Source organism: Mytilus galloprovincialis, chromosome 9, assembly GCF_965363235.1.
Source record: "Mytilus galloprovincialis chromosome 9, xbMytGall1.hap1.1, whole genome shotgun sequence".
NCBI lineage: Eukaryota > Metazoa > Mollusca > Bivalvia > Mytilida > Mytilidae > Mytilus > Mytilus galloprovincialis.
The window spans coordinates 76,452,846-76,471,542 of NC_134846.1; the positions used below are offsets into that span (position 1 = coordinate 76,452,846).

Sequence of the window (18,697 nt, forward strand, 5' to 3'; positions counted from 1 at the left end):
ATAAACCTTTTAAAGAATAAATCTTTTTTTTTTATTTTTAGAGTTGCCCTATCAGGAAATTATATAAGAATTAGGTGTGCCAATCCTGGTGTGTATCAATATCATGTAGATTACCGTCCAATGGTTGATTCAAAGAATATGAGATTTAAAATGCTCAATGAACACAGGGATGTGATTGGACAAGTAAAGGCCTTTGATGGTAGTATATTATATCTACCAATCCGGTTGCCAGATCAGGTAGGTGGTGTCAGTGATTTTTTTATGTAGTTTTAAGTTATAGTTCAATATAAATTAGCTATATTATAACATGACCACAAGTTTGCAGTGAAATAAAAACCAACAATTTCACTCTTCCATAGGAGTTGTGAAGACGTTTTTCATGACATTGCATCAAAACAATTGAGATTGTAGAAAAGATATTGTTCCTTCTATTTTTCTACTTTTGCCATTCAAGAGTCCATGGTAGATGTAATAAAAAGAAAAACTAAATCAAGAATTAAAATATCAAAAATTATTCCATTTTTGTATTATTTTAGTACATTTTCTCTTTGAATTTTATTTAAAACAAAAAAGCATATACACTTTGAGAAAAGTGATATTTATCTTGCTGAAAGTCACAGGCTTTTACGTGTAATGTTATTGTAAAATAATTTTTGACAACAATTGGTTTTGGTAGCAGGTTATTTTAAGTGTGCACCACATATTTTATGTTATTTCGAATAGACAGACAAATATTAGTCTTTCTATACAATTTTATTATGATTTCAATTTTGAGCTGGGGTAAGTCATGAAAAAATGTTGATGACGTTATGGTCACATGACAAAATTATGACTATGAGCAGATAGACAAAAGAGAGGGCATACATAGGCTATGCCTGTTGCCCAATCCAATTCAATTTATTTGAATAAAATATTGTTTAAACGTAAACGATAGACAAAAAAAAAAACAGTCAGTCAATCAGAAGACTCATCACATCCAAAATTAAATTATTTTTCTATATATTTGGAATCTTGGTTTAGTTATTCTCTAATTGTTAGTCTTTTCTGGTCCTATTGTTGGGAAACTTTTAAACAATGCTTATAACTAGATCTTAGCGTCACTTTTACAGTTCCTGAGTTATGTCCTTTGAAAATGTAATGTGCTAGCGAGGTCATCATCTGGACCCATTCCCCAATTATTTTTTAATGATTTAAAAAAAATATTGATGTCTTTCACATATAAATTTTAAAAAATATTTTGAATCAAATTATAATCCAATCATGCTGTCAGATTATTTAAATGAATCAATTAAATTTTCTTACAAATTCCCAACGGTTATCATGTGTGTCCTTTAGAGCACTGTATTTGAGATGTTATAATGATATTTTTTGAATATTTTTCAGGAAACTGTTGTAATTTCTAAAAGAATTACTGATGGGGTTGATATAACCCTTACCATCAGACTCACCCGTGTGGTTCCTCCAGAATCTTGTTTGATGGTGTACAATATCATTTTTAGAAGGCAAGTCAACATAGATGTGGTGATGCAATGAAAATGCTATAATAGATATATTTGAATAAAAGAAGTTATTTTATCAGTTACTGTGGGGTGAAGCTAAAATGACTGTTTTATTAAATTGACCAGTCACACATTGAAAATGAAAACACTAATAAATCTAGATCATGAGAACTTTTTCAAAGAAATGGTTTACAAGGTCACTTCATTATTAATCTTGCACAGGCTCTTCTCAAGAAGTGAGTTTTGACTTTTTTATTTAAATTCATATCTGCATTGATATCTGAAGTTTCCAACTAGATTAACATCAGACAGACACATTACATTTCTTTTTATCTACTACTTAGATCTTCTTGTTTGTTTTTTCCCCAATTTATTTTGGAGTACCTCATAGAGAAAAAAAGAAACTTGAATAACATGTCTTCCAAACATGTTTATATTTATAGTGCATTTAAAGTGCTCTTATTTAATTTTGTTTAAATTATTTGAAATTTTATTTTAGAATTATGTATATATTGCAAATGGTTCAAGTTGGACGTTATTTTTACAACCCAAAGACACCATCAGCTGTTCCCCAACACAAGTGAGTAAACTGAATAAAATTATCAACTATTACCATGATCTTAAGGAAACAGAAAATAAGTTTTATCTATTAAAGTAAATCATGTAATATTTATTTGTCATTTTGGATGCTACTATTTGAAATGCTGACATCCATATATATTTCTGTACGTTGTTTATCTGAAAACTAGAATCCAAATTCTTGGTTTAATTTGAATAAAACTAAAATCATAAAGGGTACTTTGTATTCTGATGTTATGCAAACTTTTATATTCTGTTAGCATAAACAGAACATAAACAGAACAAACCTAACTAACAACACACTTTCCAATTTTGATGTTTTTTTAAAGTTTATATGACCATAGGTATGTTTCATTATTATATCATTTCTACTGATTTCAGATTGGAGGTTTGGCCTGGGTACATAACTTCAGTTTGCGAAAATGAAGGTGGATTGATGTTGCTGGCTGATGCAAGCCACAGAGTTCTAAGAACTCAAACTGTACTTGAGTTAATGTAAGTTTACATTTTACCAATAGATATAGGAAGATGTAGTATGAGTGCCAATGAGACAACTCTCCATCCAAGTCACAATTTATAAAAGTAAACCATTTTTTATTAGACTATCAAAATTCTTTTTATGCCCCACCTAGGGGCATTATGTTTTCCCATCTCTGTGTCCATGCGTCCTATCTTTCATTCATCTGTCCGGGTTCAGGTTAAAGTTTTAGTCAAGTAAGCTTAGATGAAGTTAAATTCCAATCAACTTGACACTTAATACACATGATCTATCTAAATTTAATCCAAATTAGAGTTTTGTCCTCAATTTCATGGTGCACTGAACATAGATAATGATAGTGTGTATAGAGCATCTGTGTACTATGGACACATTCTTGTTTGATGTTAACATGGGGTGTTATTAGATAACTATAGTATTGTTAGCCAAAATAGGTTTTACAAAATAAGAAGTGATAGTTCAACATTGAGTAATAAGTCCAAATAAGCCCCATCAGTGTTTTTAAGAGTTAATAGTTAGTACATCAGTCTATAAAATAATAATGCATCTTTTAGTTATAATATTGGAAAATTTCAAAATGAATTTTTTATACATATCTGGGTTGTTTTTTTTTTTTATGAAAAAAAGATGGTTGGTACAAGACATTACATCCTACTTTTCTTTGTTACAAGAAGTTCTTCATTGATATATTTGTATGTTTTCTTCAAAAAGGAAATAAAATCAAACATAGAACTGTTAAAATTTTGTTAGTTTGTTTTAAAATATACCTTTTAATTGGATATACAGCCATAGAATGAGATTTACCAAAAAAAAAAAATGAAATTTACATGAATCTCACTAATTTACTTCCAAATAATTAATATTAATAAAGAGCATATTAGCTGTGACCTAAAAAAAGTTACACAACAATAATTATTATATTTTATTTTTTACTATTCTCGGGCAAACATGTATTTTGGGAAAAACTTGTGCTCTATGATAATGTAGCCAAAATGTTTTTCAATCGGCTTTGTGAATGTAAAATATTAAGTTTAACTAAAATATGCATTCGTTTGACACCATGTCCTACTTGACCAAAATTATGTTTATTTAACCATTATATTGGGGTAGAAACCTAAATTTGGCAAATATTTTGAATAAGTTGACATCATAATATACGATCTTAGTTGCAAAGAAAGTTCCCACAATAAACCTTATCCTTTAAAAAGTTATTTATAAGGGAATAGTTACACGATTTACTTAATAGTAAGCTTAGTCTACTATATAAGCTTCACCTCAAGCTAAAATTTTTAAATCCTCTCATTTCACTACTTTATGATGAATCTGTTTTGTTTGTTTCAGGCAGCAGATTGTACAGAGAAATTCAAGTGGCTTTCAAGATGAATGTGTAAAAAAACTTGTAGGGACTGTGGTACTCACTAGATATAACAACAAGACATACCGCATAGATGATATCATCTGGGATAAAAGTCCTGCTCATTCGTTCCCCTGTAAAAATACAGGAGAGTCTATTACTTTCCAAGAGTATTACAAGTAAGTGTTGTTTAACAGGAAGAAGTTTACTTTGTGAATGATGTTAGAGTTTTTGGTTCATTTTTTTTTCTTTTAAAAAAAAAATAGCAATTGGTTGTCCTTATGGAAACTGAGAAGAAAAATATATATATATCAGTGTTCTCCCCAGGCCGTTTTACTGCTGCACTTTTCAGTGCTATCACAATTTCCCGCTGTTCTATTGCACTGACCGCAGCGCTATCCAACGCAAGCGCGTCGCTATATTTTTTTCGTAATTTTTTTCAAATTTCCCGCTTATTTTTCACTTCGGATCACGTGATCGACTGGTTTACTATTTCTGAATAAATTATTTCCGTTGTATTAAGTAACTTCACGGGACCAGTCTAATAAATTTTACAAAATGGCGACTTTGGAAGTCAAAATAAACAAAGATTTCAACATTGACATCTATTTTTTAAATAAAAAGAATATATAGAGGCATATATGAATGAAAGGAGCTGAAATAAATCAACCGCATTTCCCGACGACACTCACAGACTTGTTTTACGACCTCTGAACAAACGATGATTTTAAAAATAATCAAACACAGGGGTTTGTTACAATTTGCCGGGTTTACTATCCATACGAACTCCGAAAATGATCAAGTCTTTGAAGAATTAATTATCACCTAATCGAACTTATAATTGTTTAGTCAGCAATTCTACAGTAATGAAATTTACCATTTGAAAACAATTGAGAGGATATGATTAGGAAAACTAACCCCAAGCCACAGGCACTTGTTTCTATCCATTGGAAGCCCCATATTGTAAATATACGTTGATAGTTGGGCTTCCAATGGATAGAAACAAGTGCCTGTGTCCCAAGCTGATACGACTTGAGAAATTCACTTTTTCGATGTCCAACTTGGATGAAGCCATTTGAATATTATAAAACGTTAAGGTCAGAAAAATGAGAAATCATTATGCTAAAAATTGTCAATTCCTGTCAAACATTGTAAGGGTAACAGTACACTGCTATAGTGGGTTACAAAACCAAACACAGAAGCTAACAATGACTTTATTGTTAGTTATATAAATGTTCTGCAACATCACCTGTTAGTGCTAAGAAATCTTCACATAGGCAGTCTGGTATACACTCATCATGGAAAAAGACCTCCTTGGGTTTTATACACAGATAATATGAGGATTATATGAATTAACAATGGAGAAAAAAGGACTCTTCTTCTATATCCAGACCATAACATTTACAAACAAAGGGGTATTAACTTCCATGAGCATGATGAGGACATCATTACAAGAGAAAACATCAATAGCATAATATAAGAAAAACACATAACAAATCAATTACAAACAAACAGCGCGCTGCGACAAAGTTACTGAGAATTGTCGAAAATTATGCGCTTACCACAGTGCTATCCAAAAATCCTGGTGAGAACACTATATATGAATTAAAAATCAAAGAAAATAGTCACATTATAAAACTGCTTATTTCAAGGAAGAAAAACTGAAAACCAAAATGAATATTAATATATCTCTACCATCATCATGATTATGTAAAAGGTTGAAAAGAACTCAAGTTAATTATCAGAACATTTTTTATTCACTTTTCAAGATCTAATAGATGAAAATTCAAATACAAGTTATTTTATTCCAAACATCAAAAAGTTTTGAAGACGAAAAAATTGAATACAAGTTTTTAAGCTGAAGGTGGATGTGGCCTTCTTAAAATGTTATAATAATGTTACAGGAAAGCTTACAATAAGAATATTCAAGATGACCAACAACCACTTCTCCTACACAGACAGAAAAAGAAGAGAACACCTCAGGTATGTATTAGTGTTATATATTGGAGTAGATATAAAAGTCCTGTCATAAAAAAATGATCCAATTACATACATTCTCTATGAGATCATTAGAACTGCTGGTGTCAGCCTCCATCACAGCTTACACTTAAATGGGTTTGTCTGTGAGCAGTTACAGCTCGTAATGTATGTCAAATATTTCTCTATACTTTATATTGGCAGTGAGTTGCATCAAGAATAGTAACTTTTTACGACTTAAAATCACGTTCATTGACTGTATTGTGTGCTTGCTGAATCCAAGTGTGTACACAATATGTAAAGCATGTTCTAATAATTTGTCACTTTTTTGTGACACATTACAGCAGCATCTTTTTTTCACAAGTTGCTTTTCAGTAAGATGTTAAAAGAATATAAAAATATAATAGAATTTTCATCATATCTTTTGGAACATCGCAGCATTTTCACATAGTATTATTTGCTGCATATGGGTTGACTACTTTATTTTTACACCTTTGAGGCATGTACTTCCAATAAACCTAAAAACAGTTCATGCATTATTTGTAATGTGCAAATATTATTCTGCCCCAGATGTTATATATTTTCTCAAATAAAATATTAAGAAATAAGGTTTTAAGTCAGCTTCACTGTGACAGATTTCATTGACCTTAAGTAGTTTTGTTTTGAAAAGAAAGCAAATGGTCACACATGATTTGAAATTAACGGAAGATGTTTTCGAACAATTACCAAAAGTTTACATGAATCCTCATGGCAAAAAAGGGATGTTGACAAGGCACCAGTGCAATCTATACAAGGCAGATTGCAGTTTTGTTGCATACAGAGGATAACATTTGACTTTAAATATTTACATCTTTGGGCCTCTTGAGATTTGATTCATGCAATTAAAGGGCTGTGAAGATGTTTTAATAAGGATAACAATATGTTTTCATATTACAGCATGAATCTTTGTTGACTAAATAAATGGAGACTTGTGTTTTTTTCAGGGAATGGAACAACAATGTGAGAACATCTGTTTAATTCCAGAGTTATGTTACATGACTGGTTTAACAGATGAACTACGATCAGATTTCAGAGTGATGAAGGTAATGTTTGCAGTTTATATTATTATAAGGAGACCCGATACAGTTTGGAGTTGTATTGTGAATTTTAGACCCCTGCATAATGAAATGGGGGGCATTAAGTGTTACCTTTGACCTTCTGCCTGTCTTTCCCATTTTCGTTTTTGCACTACCTGAAGTTTTTCTCATCCAAATTTAATGATGATTTAATCATGATGTGCAGAACCATGGACAATGGAAGTCCAGGTTATCATACAACAAATAATTATATTTGAAAAAAAATTCACAATATCATCACTTCGGAAAAAACACTGTTTAATTGGTCTTATAATGTTTCTCACATGAGATAAATTTGAAAGACAAGGTTTTTTTGTAACAATTCCCTACACTTAGTTCCTTTGTGCACTGCTCCTGATCTTAGTCAAATATTCTCACATACTGTATCTATGTTTGTGTCATCCTTTAGGACAACAAAGCTAGACAAATTAGACAGGTAAGTGATACATGTCTCACTGGGTGCTAGCAGAGACAAAGTGTCATCTTATTAATCGTAGTATTTGTAATCAAACTTTCTTATTCTCATTCAGTTTACTTCAAATTTTTTGGGGTCATTTTAATGCAGGGGGCAGTAAGAAGTACCCAAAATTAGTTTCCGTTCTCTATTAGTTTGCTGCAAAGAAATTTTATGCAACTTATTCCCAAAAAATACAGATCAAGTTTTAATTTGGGTGTCGTCACTTTTACCGCCCTACAGTTTTAAAAACTGAAAAATTGCTGATTTTTTTCGTATCCGTTCTCAAACTGTAGTTTGCATCAGGCTAATAATATTATGAAAGTTTTATGCAATTCTTATTACCACAATACTGAGATTAAGTTATAATTTGGGTGGCAGTACTTTTACTGACCTTGAGTTATGTCCGTATAAAATTTTATGTGCTAGTCTGGGTATGGACACATTTTACAATATTTTTTTTATCGTTTTTCAACCCTCATGTATTTAGTGCATGCTAGTACCACTACATTATTGTCTATGTTGTATATCTTTGTAAACAACATATCTCATATAATAGTTTTATACATGTTTGGCAATAACATGTGCTGCATATTTCCTTCCAAGAAATATGTGTCAAATTATTTCACTTTTGTACTTTTGTAGATCCCAAAATATAAATTTATGTTATCCTTGGACTGTTAAAAGCTTGTAAATGTGAATTATATTTTTCGCCTATATGTTAAGGCCAAATAAAATAGTATGTGTGGTTCCAGTTACCACCTTTTGGTATGTGTAGTGTGCATTTGTGTATAGTGCGCACCCCTTCATAAAACGAGAGAAAAAAGTTTATTGGTCGTATAATACTCCTTGACATTTTCAGAAAATTTCACTCCAAAAACAGCAAACAGAAGGTCTATTGGTAATTAGGATGTTGACTTTGATGTTATATGCAAAGGGACACATTCCCCATTTTTTGTGTGTTTGTAATCATCATCACCTTTAGTTTATTCAACTACATTTGCAAACAGGAGAATAAAGATTCCTTGAAGATTAATTGTTTGTAATTAGTTAACATTTTAAAAAAGATCTGAAGTACAGACTAGCCTTTAAAAACTGAAAATCAAGAAATGCAATTATAATTCACACACATGTTTGCAAAAAAGTTCTTGAGTTGTGTAATAAAGTGTTATCTTTCTTAACCTTTTCAAGACTCCTTGTCATCTGTGAATTTTTCTGTTTTTCCTGTCTCAAATCCTGCACCTTAGTCTTTCTTAACCTTTTCTTTGGTTCAACTGTGAACGTATATTTGTTCCACCTAACAGAAGTTCCAATGGAAACTTTGTTATAAACAATGTCATAATATCTGTTCCTGTTGGAACAAATATTCCATACCATTTATTCCGTTTGGAACATTTACTGTAATATTTATTTCAATTTGGAATTTATATCATGAAGGAACTTCTATTCCGTGACACAACCTGTGAAAATTGTGATTTTTTTCATCTCACAGTGATGTTACAATTGTAACAGGAAAGGAAAGTTTATTACTGAAAATTACACACATGAATCAGCTGAAAGTCTGACCATTCCTCAACCTCCTGCCAAGAATTAACTCCCTTGAAACTGTATTGGGTCCCCTTAAGATATCATTCCTTTTAAGCTATTAGTCTTTTAGTATCTGATAAATTTCAATTGTGTTTGCATGTTTATTTAATATTTCAAAAGTTTTCCTGGAAACTCATAATTACAGTATTTAAATTTTGTGTCATGTTAATGAATTGATTATTTCTCATTTGCTACAGTCACTCACCCTCAAACGTTTCTTTTATGTGTTAAAATCTAGAAAACATAAAAAGCATTGCATACTGATCATTGAATAATGTTCAATGTAACCTATATCATATTGACAAGTAATTTTTAATTCAAATATTTTCTTTTTTCAGGATATAGCAACACATACAAGAGTTTCTCCAGCGCAGAGAAAACTGACAATGGGAAAGTTTGTAAATAGTGTTAACAGTAGTCCTGAAGCAAGTCAGGAACTAGCAAACTGGGGCCTTAGTTTTGACAATGATACAATAGATGTAATTATATGACTAACATAACAGTAGAAGTATTAACTCAAGTATAATTTTCTCAAGTTGAAATTATTACAAAAATCAATGGCTGTGTAAACATTTAGCTACACTTGTCAACAATTGAATACTTTCATTCAAACATTTGAAAAATATTCTAACTTCATATAAAAGAGAATTTTTACATTACAGTGTAGTTCATTAATACATCAACTAGAAAACCTTTTGACACATCTCTTGATGTATACATACACTCACACACTAGCACATAAGCATACATATATATTTATATATGTTAAACCTTTCAACCAGTTTGTATACTGACATAGTTTTATTTGTGTAATTAATCTGTATGCAGATAAACTTACTCGATTAATTAAACGTTATGTTGAAATAGTGACTGATGTATTTTAGTTGACTGCTTACCACACGTGTTAGTTTATAATCTCAGTGTCAGGTCTAGTTAAAACTCATAACTGAATTTGTATTTGATTTATGTCCACAAAGCTTACAGAATTCATGACTAAAATAAAAGATGTGTCAAATTCATTATTAAATGGGATCCCATGTCTTCTTGCCAACTGTATGTTAAACAGAAAATTCAAATGCTATGTTTTAATTTACAAATTTGTCCCCTTGAGGGAAAAAAAAAATGAAAAAGTTATGATGAAATCTAATTTATTTGAAACAGATTGAAGGCAGACAAGTGCAGGAAGAGAAGATTATATTCAGGGATGGTCATGTGATGGCAGGACCTCAGGCTGACTGGGGTAGGGATGCAACAAGAAAAACTGTAATCACAGCTGTTGATCTCAAAAACTGGATTGTGTTATACACCAAAAGAGATTCAGCTGCAGTACAAGAATACATCAGTATGATGTTAAAGTGCTGTCCTCAAATGGGAATACAGTGCAATAACCCAACAAGATATGAACTCAGGGATGACAGGACAGAAACGTATATCAAATCTTTAAGAGATAATATAAATCCTACAGTAAGTTTAAATTGTATTTAAACTAAGAATAATAATTTGTGACAGAATACATGACAAACCAGATATTTGCAACTCAACCTGTACATTTACACCTTATAGCTATTTATCGGCCATTTCTGACATCACACAGTTTCCCATAAAATTTTGGCATCATGATATAACATATCTGAAGCCACAACGGAAAAGTTATTGTTGAATGATGTCAAGAGTTCAAGTGGGACAGATTCTCAGGTCAGCTGGGAATAGCCATAAGGTGTATTGTAAAAAACAGTTTGGAAACAATTGCTAGTAAAGACATACATTATATGCTTGACTGCTTTGAAAGTTTTGCTTTTAAATTGTTAACTTATTGCTGTAATATTTATAAATAAGTATCTTATCATTTCCCAATAAACATGATTATGATGTCACAAAAAACATTCTTGTTCACCAACAGATTACTTCAGACAACAGCACACTTGATCTGAATGTTTTCTGACACACATTTTTAAATGCAGAGAAATAATGTGACTGTTTTTATGATTTAACTACATATGATTAAACTATGATTTCCATTTACAGGTTCAAATGGTTGTGATAATCTTCCCAACATCCAGAGATGATAGATATTCAGCAGTCAAGAAACTATGTTGTGTAGAATGTCCAGTACCTTCTCAGGTTTGTTCTTTTATGATTTTGATAAAATCCATAGTTTAACATTGTATTATTCAACTTTCTATGCCCAGCCATTGGGAAAGGGCCGTTAAGTTTTACCCTTGTCCATCTGTCCATATGTCCCAAAGTTGGTTTCCGTTCTCTAGCTTATTTTTGCCTTGACCAAATGCTTATTTCCACAAAACTCAGATCAAGTCCAAATTTGGGTAGTGTCACTTCACCGTTCTTCGGTTATGTCTGTTTATAACTTCAAATGATCTGCAAGGGGGGACATCATCTGTGTCACATGGACACATTCCTTATTTATTATAATGAGCATTGTGTATTGAACAAGTAAAGAACATTTTCAAAAAAAGGTATAATATGACTTGTGGATAAACATCCTTGTGCATTGACTAATTAAAAGAACAAGACAGCTCAGAGATAATGTATGTTTCTATTGTATTTTGAAATTGGCAAGTATTGACCTTTCTAAAAACATTTACGTTTCATCAGTGTATTCATCTTCTTACTATGTATCAAAAGTCAGTCAAGTTTCAATAACTAGTGCTTTATCAAAAATTTGTATTTTTATAAAAGTAAACGATAAAAAGTCTTCTCATTGGACTATTAATTTAAAAATGTGTTTGTCAGAAAAGGTTGATTTTCTCTCAACACACAAATGTCTTTGTTGCATGTTTAAGTTACAAAGAAATCATAACTTTGTCTGAAAAGTATACTGTAACAAACTTTTCTAAACTTGAAATGACTAAAATCCAAACATTGAAATGAAAGCAAGATTATTAGCATTACAATAAAATTGAGAATGGAAATGGGGAATGTGTCAAAGAGACGACAACCTGACCAAAGAGCAGACAACAGCCGAAGGCCAGCAATGGGTCTACAATGCAGCGATAAACACTAGTTCAGTGATAATGGACGTCATACTAAACTCGTGAAATATTCAAAGGAAACTAAAATTAAAAATCATACAAGAAAAAATAAGTTTTGGTTTAAATAGCATGAATCTTATCTAGGAAATTTCTGTTTTACACAATAGATTATAATGTATAAGATGTTGGTAGTAAAAGTTGAAAGATTTATTGCAGGTGATCATAGCCAAGACAATCAAGGACCAAAAGAAGTTGAGAAGTGTTACACAGAAAGTTGGATTACAGATTAATGTCAAATTGGGTGGAGAGTTGTGGGCTTTAAGTATACCAATGGTGGGTTATGTTACTTAGCTGATGTTAAACTGTATAGGCTGAATTTGATGCCTTAATAGGAGTTATTTTGCCTTTTACAGTCAATTGCATTGATTGTGAAGGTAAAGGCAGGGGTTTATCTGAGTATTTTGGGAAAAGGGACCCTGGCCAGTTTTGTGAATTTTTTAACACGCTTTTCAATGAAATTGGGAAAAACAACCAATATACCAGATGTTAGTTTTAATGTGTTTTGTTCATTAAATTTTATGTCAATAAATACGTTACCATCATAAATTCTGAGTGCATCCATCTGCGCAAGTCTGACAGGCGGAAAAACCCCAAAATAAAAATATCATCCAATGAGAAGAGGGATGACCAGTGCCCGTATAACCATGCCTTTATATCATCCATTTAATTTCCGCCTGCGCATCAAGACACACGTATTTTTGTATTAGTACATAACATACAGAGAAGACTGAAGTTTTTTGTTTTTTCTATATTGAACATCGTAGGTATCCCCATACCATTATTTATTTGACATTTTTTGTTATTATATTGTTGTTATAAGTGTTTAACTTCATACTTATTTAATTATGGAGTTTAATGCTCCCAGTCCTTACGAGGCCATTACAGGTAATGATGTTTTCTTAGACGGTTCATTACCCTTTCCTGTGACCGTAACAGCGGTAGGGCAGGGAACCCCTCCTATTAGTAGTCAACTAACCGACGTTTTTACTTCGGTGACTACTAAGACCGGTCAACAGACCCTGCATGCAGGTTCTGTCGGTTATGATGGAGGTGTCCCTACCACTGCTACGGTTACACACACTTTTTCTAGGCCAGTTGACACCACAGGGTCCATTTCATCTTACCCTGGTATCTCTATGGGTTTGAACTTACCTGGTTCTAGAGCACCAGCGTCCTATTGTGGCTTAACTTTACCGGCTTCGGCTAGTAATGCCATGTCGTGGTCTAGACCTCCTTGGTCTCAGGGTTATCCTTATTCAGGCTTTTCTGGTCAGGGTTTTCATGGTCAAGGGTTTCCTGGTCAAGGTTTTCCTAATCAGGTTTTTCCTAGTCAGCCCTTTCCAGGTTTCTGGCCTTATTGTGGACCAACACCAGTTATTGTTCCACAGAGTACTACTCCTAATCTATCAGTTCCTGCTCCTCCTGTAGCAGTGTCTAGTAGGGGTAGTAGTATATCTGTACCTGCTGCTCTGCCTACCTCTTCTGTTGGGCATCAGTCTAATCAGGTAGCTAACTCTGGCCCCTCCTTAGATGGGTTCAAGAGTATTTTGGATGATTTTCGTCAATCTATTTCTTCGGAATTGACTTCCTTCTCCAATCGCCTGTGTACACTAGAGAACATTGCCAATAAGTCAAGTTCTCCAGTGATTTCACTCCGTCCAGATCATGACATTGGAAGTGACCTGGAAGACAGTGATGAGGAGGAACGTTTTTCAGTTGCCCCAGGCAGCCAAGAAGAAGGGTTTACTTCGGATGAAGATGACAACTCAGTTCAGGTTTCTCAGATTGTTTCGCAACCTTCTGTTTCTGTGTCTTTATCTTCATCTGTAATTGGTCAGTCTTCTACCAATTCTGGTAAAGAACCAGAGACTGAAGATGCCCCTTCCTCCTTGAAGGATCTCAGAGATTCTGTTTATACTATCATGAGAGATGTCAACAAGGTGCCTTTTCAGTCACCTCCCAGACCCAAGAAACTAACCTCCACTTTTGAGGCTTCATGTGGTCTGCCTGTAGATGATAATAAATCTCATAGTAGTTTTCCACAGTCTAATTATATGTCCAACTCTTTGCAGATCATTAATGATGGGATTGTGTCTAATGAGTCCCAATTTTCCCAGGTTAGTGGTTTCGGTCTGGCCTCATTCTCTGAGCAGTTCCGCTCTAAGGATTATGAAATTTTTGACTCTACTTTGGGCAAACTAGTACCCAAATGTGACAAAGTGTTATCATCTACTATTTCTTCTAAACCCGCCGATGGACTGCGTCTTACTCAGTCTGTTTGGTCTAAAATAGAGAATCTTCTTAGAAACGCTTCTCATGTTCTAGGCACTGCTGAACATTTCTTATCAGCAGTTGCCCCAGTTCTTAAAGACTCTTCTCTTCCACCAGAGGTCAAACCTTTCCTATTACAGGTAGACAAGGCTTTGGGTGCCTCTCAATTGCTGATTATGGGTTCCATCGCCAACTGCACCTTATCCAAAAGATCTGAAATTTTGGAGAAGGCAAAGGTGTCAGATAATCTTAAGGATGCTTTAATCAAGTCTCCTTTGGATGAGAAGATATTTGGGTTACCACTTGATGAGGTACAGAAACATCTCAATCAAACTCCAGTCCCAGTGAAGGTAAATGTATCTGTTTCGGGAAATAATTCTAAGCGAGGTAGTTATTCCTCTGCTGGAGGCTCATCTTATAATTCTCAGGAGAAGAGGAGGAAAATCACTAATGATGGAGGTAATAAACCTAAGAAATCTTCAATCCCTAGGTCTAAACCTAACAGTTTTAAGAGAGGTGGCAAGAGGGCCAATCCCTCTTCCTAGGAAGTTGCCCCCTCGTACGTTACTGTCAGAACCCAATCCAGAGATGTACTACAAAACTCCTCTTTCTCAATTACCAGTAGGGGGGAGGTTAACTCATTTTCTAAAAAAGTGGATAAGTATTACCTCAGATTGTTGGGTTCTGTCAGTAATTCGAGGGGGATTGACTCTTCAATTCAAAGAACAACCACCTCTTTCATCTGTTCCTATCCCACTGTCCAATACTCAAGATCCACAGAAATTTCTTCTTCTGTCAACAGAAGTAGAGGCTCTTTTGACAAAGAGGGCAGTGGAGGAAGTCCCTGTATCTTCAATAGATCCAGGTTTCTATTCTCGTCTCTTCCTTGTATCGAAGAAGACCGGAGGAATGAGACCGGTCATCGACTTGTCTATCCTCAACTCTTATATGATTATTCCCCATTTCAAAATGGAGACCAATCGTTCAATAAGAGCTTCTATTCTTCCAGGTATGTGGACAACATCCCTGGACCTGACGGACGCCTATTTTGCCATTCATACCGCAAATTCCTTCGGTTTGTTTGGAACAAAAGGGTTTACCAGTTCAGGGCTCTCCCTTTTGGTCTGTCAACTGCACCACTAGCTTTCACCAAACTTATGCAGGTAGCAATTGCTCACCTTCATTCACAGGCTATTCAGATTCATTCTTACCTGGACGACTCACTGATCAAGGAACTTTCTCCCGAGAAACTCTATCTCAATACAGATGTAGTCATCAGATTGCTGCTCTCTCTGGGGTTTCTCATTTCTTGGAAAAAGTCGGACCTCATTCCGTCTCAGGACTTTATTTTCCTAGGCGAACATTACCTTACTCATCAGTGCATAGTTCGACCTCCTCAGGAAAAGTTTCAGAATCTTTGTTCAAAAATTCATCTGTTTCTATCTCAAAAAACAGTCACTGCTCGCCAGTTTTCACAACTGCTAGGTCTCTTAAATTCTCTAGCCGATGTTGTTCCACTTGGTCGCCTTCACATTCGACCTCTTCAATTTTATCTACACCAACATTGGCTCCCAGCTACACAGAATTGGGAGTTTCCAGTTCCAATCATTCATCAGGAATTGTGTCCTCATTTGGTTTGGTGGACTTCTCAAGCAAACGTTTTGAGAGGCCAACTTCTGTCCTCTCCAGTCCCAAATCAGACTCTGTTCACAGATGCCTCCAACCTCGGTTGGGGAGCTTATCTGGAAGGTCTTTCAGTGTCAGGAGTGTGGACTCCAGATCTTTTGAAGGAACACATCAACATACTAGAAATGAAGGCAGTGCTTCTTGCCCTGTCTCATTTTCAGTCCCTACTGCAGAACAAATCTCTGGTTCTAGCAACGGACAACACCACTGTGGTGGCTTATTTGCGAAACCAAGGGGGAACTCATTGTTACGAGCTGTATCTTTTAGCAAGAGAAATCCTTCTTCTTTGCAATCAACTTCATCTACAGATTGTAGTTCGTCATGTCCCAGGGAAACTCAATGTGTTAGCAGATGCTCTGTCAAGAACACTTACTCCAGTCAATACAGAGTGGGAACTTCTACAATCAGTATTTCAGGCAATAACACTTCAGTGGGGGTCTCCCCATGTAGACCTGTTTGCAACGAGCCTCAATTACAAAATTCAAGTGTTCATGTCTCCTGTACCAGATCCGAAAGCTTACGCAGTGGACTGCATGAGTGTTCCTTGGGACGGGATGTTCGCTTATGCTTTCCCACCGTTCAGATTTCTGTCACAAGTTCTTCGGAAGATCTCAGCAGAGCAAGGGTTGATCATTCTTATTGCTCCAGCTTGGCCCAAACAAGCCTGGTTTCCAGATCTTCTTCATCTATCCTGTGCTCGTCCACTGGTTCTACCAGTACGACACAATCTTTTGTCCCAGTTCAAGGGCAAGATACTTCATCCCAATCCAGAGAAGCTACATCTGTTCGCGTGGCTTCTCTCAGGGATAGCTTCAAGGAGAGAGGTTTTTCTGAATGCGCAGCCAGACATCTCTCCAGGGCAGTCAGAGATTCCACTAACATCGTCTATGATGCCAAGTGGACTATCTTCAGTAGTTGGTGTAGTGGGAAGGAAATTGATCCTTTCCAAATTTCTGTACAACAACTAGCAGACTTTCTGATCCACCTTTTTGAAGAGAAAGGATTATCTCCCTCTACTATTAAAGGCTATAGATCAGCTATTTCTAGGACGATTCTACTGTCTGGAGGTCCAGACTTTGGTAATGATGAATTCATTTCTCTTTTAGTTAAGAATTTCACTCTTGAACGCCCTAGACAGAGAGTTTTAATCCCGTCTTGGAATTTGAGTCTTGTTTTATCAGCTTTAAAAAACCATCCTTTTGAACCTGCGGAAAAGGTTGAAATCAAGTTTTTGTCGTATAAGTGTTGTTTCCTTCTTGCCTTAGCTTCTGGTAGAAGAAGAAGTGAAATTCATGCTTTTTCCACTGCTGACTACTGCCTTCGTTTTAATAGGGATAAGTCATCTGTTACCCTATTAACGGATCCAGCTTTTTTAGCCAAAAATCAAATTCCTGGTAGAGGTTCAGAACCGATAGTGATTCCAGCCCTTCCTGTTGATTCAAGTTCTAAAGTACTTTGTCCTATCCGAGTCTTACTTTTATATCTTCAGAGAACTCAAAGTCTCCGCACCTCCTCAAATTCCAGGTTATTTATTCCTATTAACAAAGGAAAACAAGATTTGTCTGTTAAAACCATTTCATCTTGGATCTGTAAAACTATTCAATTAGCTTACAGTTTTTCTAATGAAGAACTTCTGAATAGTATGCATATTAAAACCCATGATGTTAGAGCTATTTCTACCTCCTGGGCTCTGTTTAATAATGCTTCTTTAGAGGAAGTCTTATCTGCAGGTTTCTGGAGAACTGAAAATTCTTTCATTTCTCATTATCTGCAGTCTTTAGCTACTCAAGCTCAGAGTTTGTACTCCTTAGGACCTTTAGTTTCCGCACAAAGAGTTGTTTTTCCTCCTGCATCTTCTGGTTCAGGGGATTCAGCTTTGTGTTAGATTCTATATTTCACTCAGAATTTATGATGGTAACGTATTTATTGACATAAAATTGTACATTTTTAAAGTAAAATGAGATTTTATTAAATAAATACTTACCATCATAAATTAAAGGTTACTCCCAACCTCCCCTTCATCCCCTGTTTTTTTCCTATGGCTTCATGCTTATGTTGGAAAATTAAATGGATGATATAAAGGCATGGTTATACGGGCACTGGTCATCCCTCTTCTCATTGGATGATATTTTTATTTTGGGGTTTTTCCGCCTGTCAGACTTGCGCAGATGGATGCACTCAGAATTTATGATGGTAAGTATTTATTTAATAAAATCTCATTTTACTTTAAAAATGTACAATTTTGTTTTGTTGGTGAAAATAAAGTAAGGACTACTTACACCTTCTTTGTTTTTAAATATAACAACATGGCATTAAAGTTTATTTGAGTATCAAAATAATGAGTTCTAACTTCTTAAAGGATTGTTACATTTTTTTTTGTTTTGACATGAAAATTTGTGAACTAAAATATTTTGAGTTCTGTATAAAATATATCCTGTTTCTATTTTCTTTTTTATATATCTTTTGGTTTTCAATTTTAGTGTTGCTATGATAGCCGTCACATGTTTAGATCTTTTCATTTTTAAGTCTCCCAAACAAAGTTTGGAGACTTATTGTTTTTGCTCAGTTCTTATTATTTTTATTATTCTTCTTCTTCCTCTTCCTCTTCCTCTTCCTCTTCCGCCACTTT

General features: G+C 34.3%; 1 protein-coding gene across 1 annotated transcript in view; it reads left to right on the plus strand.

Annotated features, from left to right (window-relative positions):
* Positions 1-18,697, plus strand: part of LOC143045979 (piwi-like protein 1) — a 50,927-nt gene that overhangs the window by 23,984 nt on the left and 8,246 nt on the right. Inside the window, exons 6-16 of the mRNA XM_076218882.1 lie at positions 42-237; positions 1,384-1,502; positions 1,999-2,079; positions 2,460-2,573; positions 3,916-4,107; positions 5,833-5,911; positions 6,889-6,987; positions 9,400-9,540; positions 10,223-10,525; positions 11,087-11,182; positions 12,268-12,384. Of these exons, the coding sequence (XP_076074997.1) occupies positions 42-237; positions 1,384-1,502; positions 1,999-2,079; positions 2,460-2,573; positions 3,916-4,107; positions 5,833-5,911; positions 6,889-6,987; positions 9,400-9,540; positions 10,223-10,525; positions 11,087-11,182; positions 12,268-12,384 (1,537 nt within the window). The remainder of the gene's footprint in view (positions 1-41; positions 238-1,383; positions 1,503-1,998; positions 2,080-2,459; positions 2,574-3,915; positions 4,108-5,832; positions 5,912-6,888; positions 6,988-9,399; positions 9,541-10,222; positions 10,526-11,086; positions 11,183-12,267; positions 12,385-18,697) is intronic.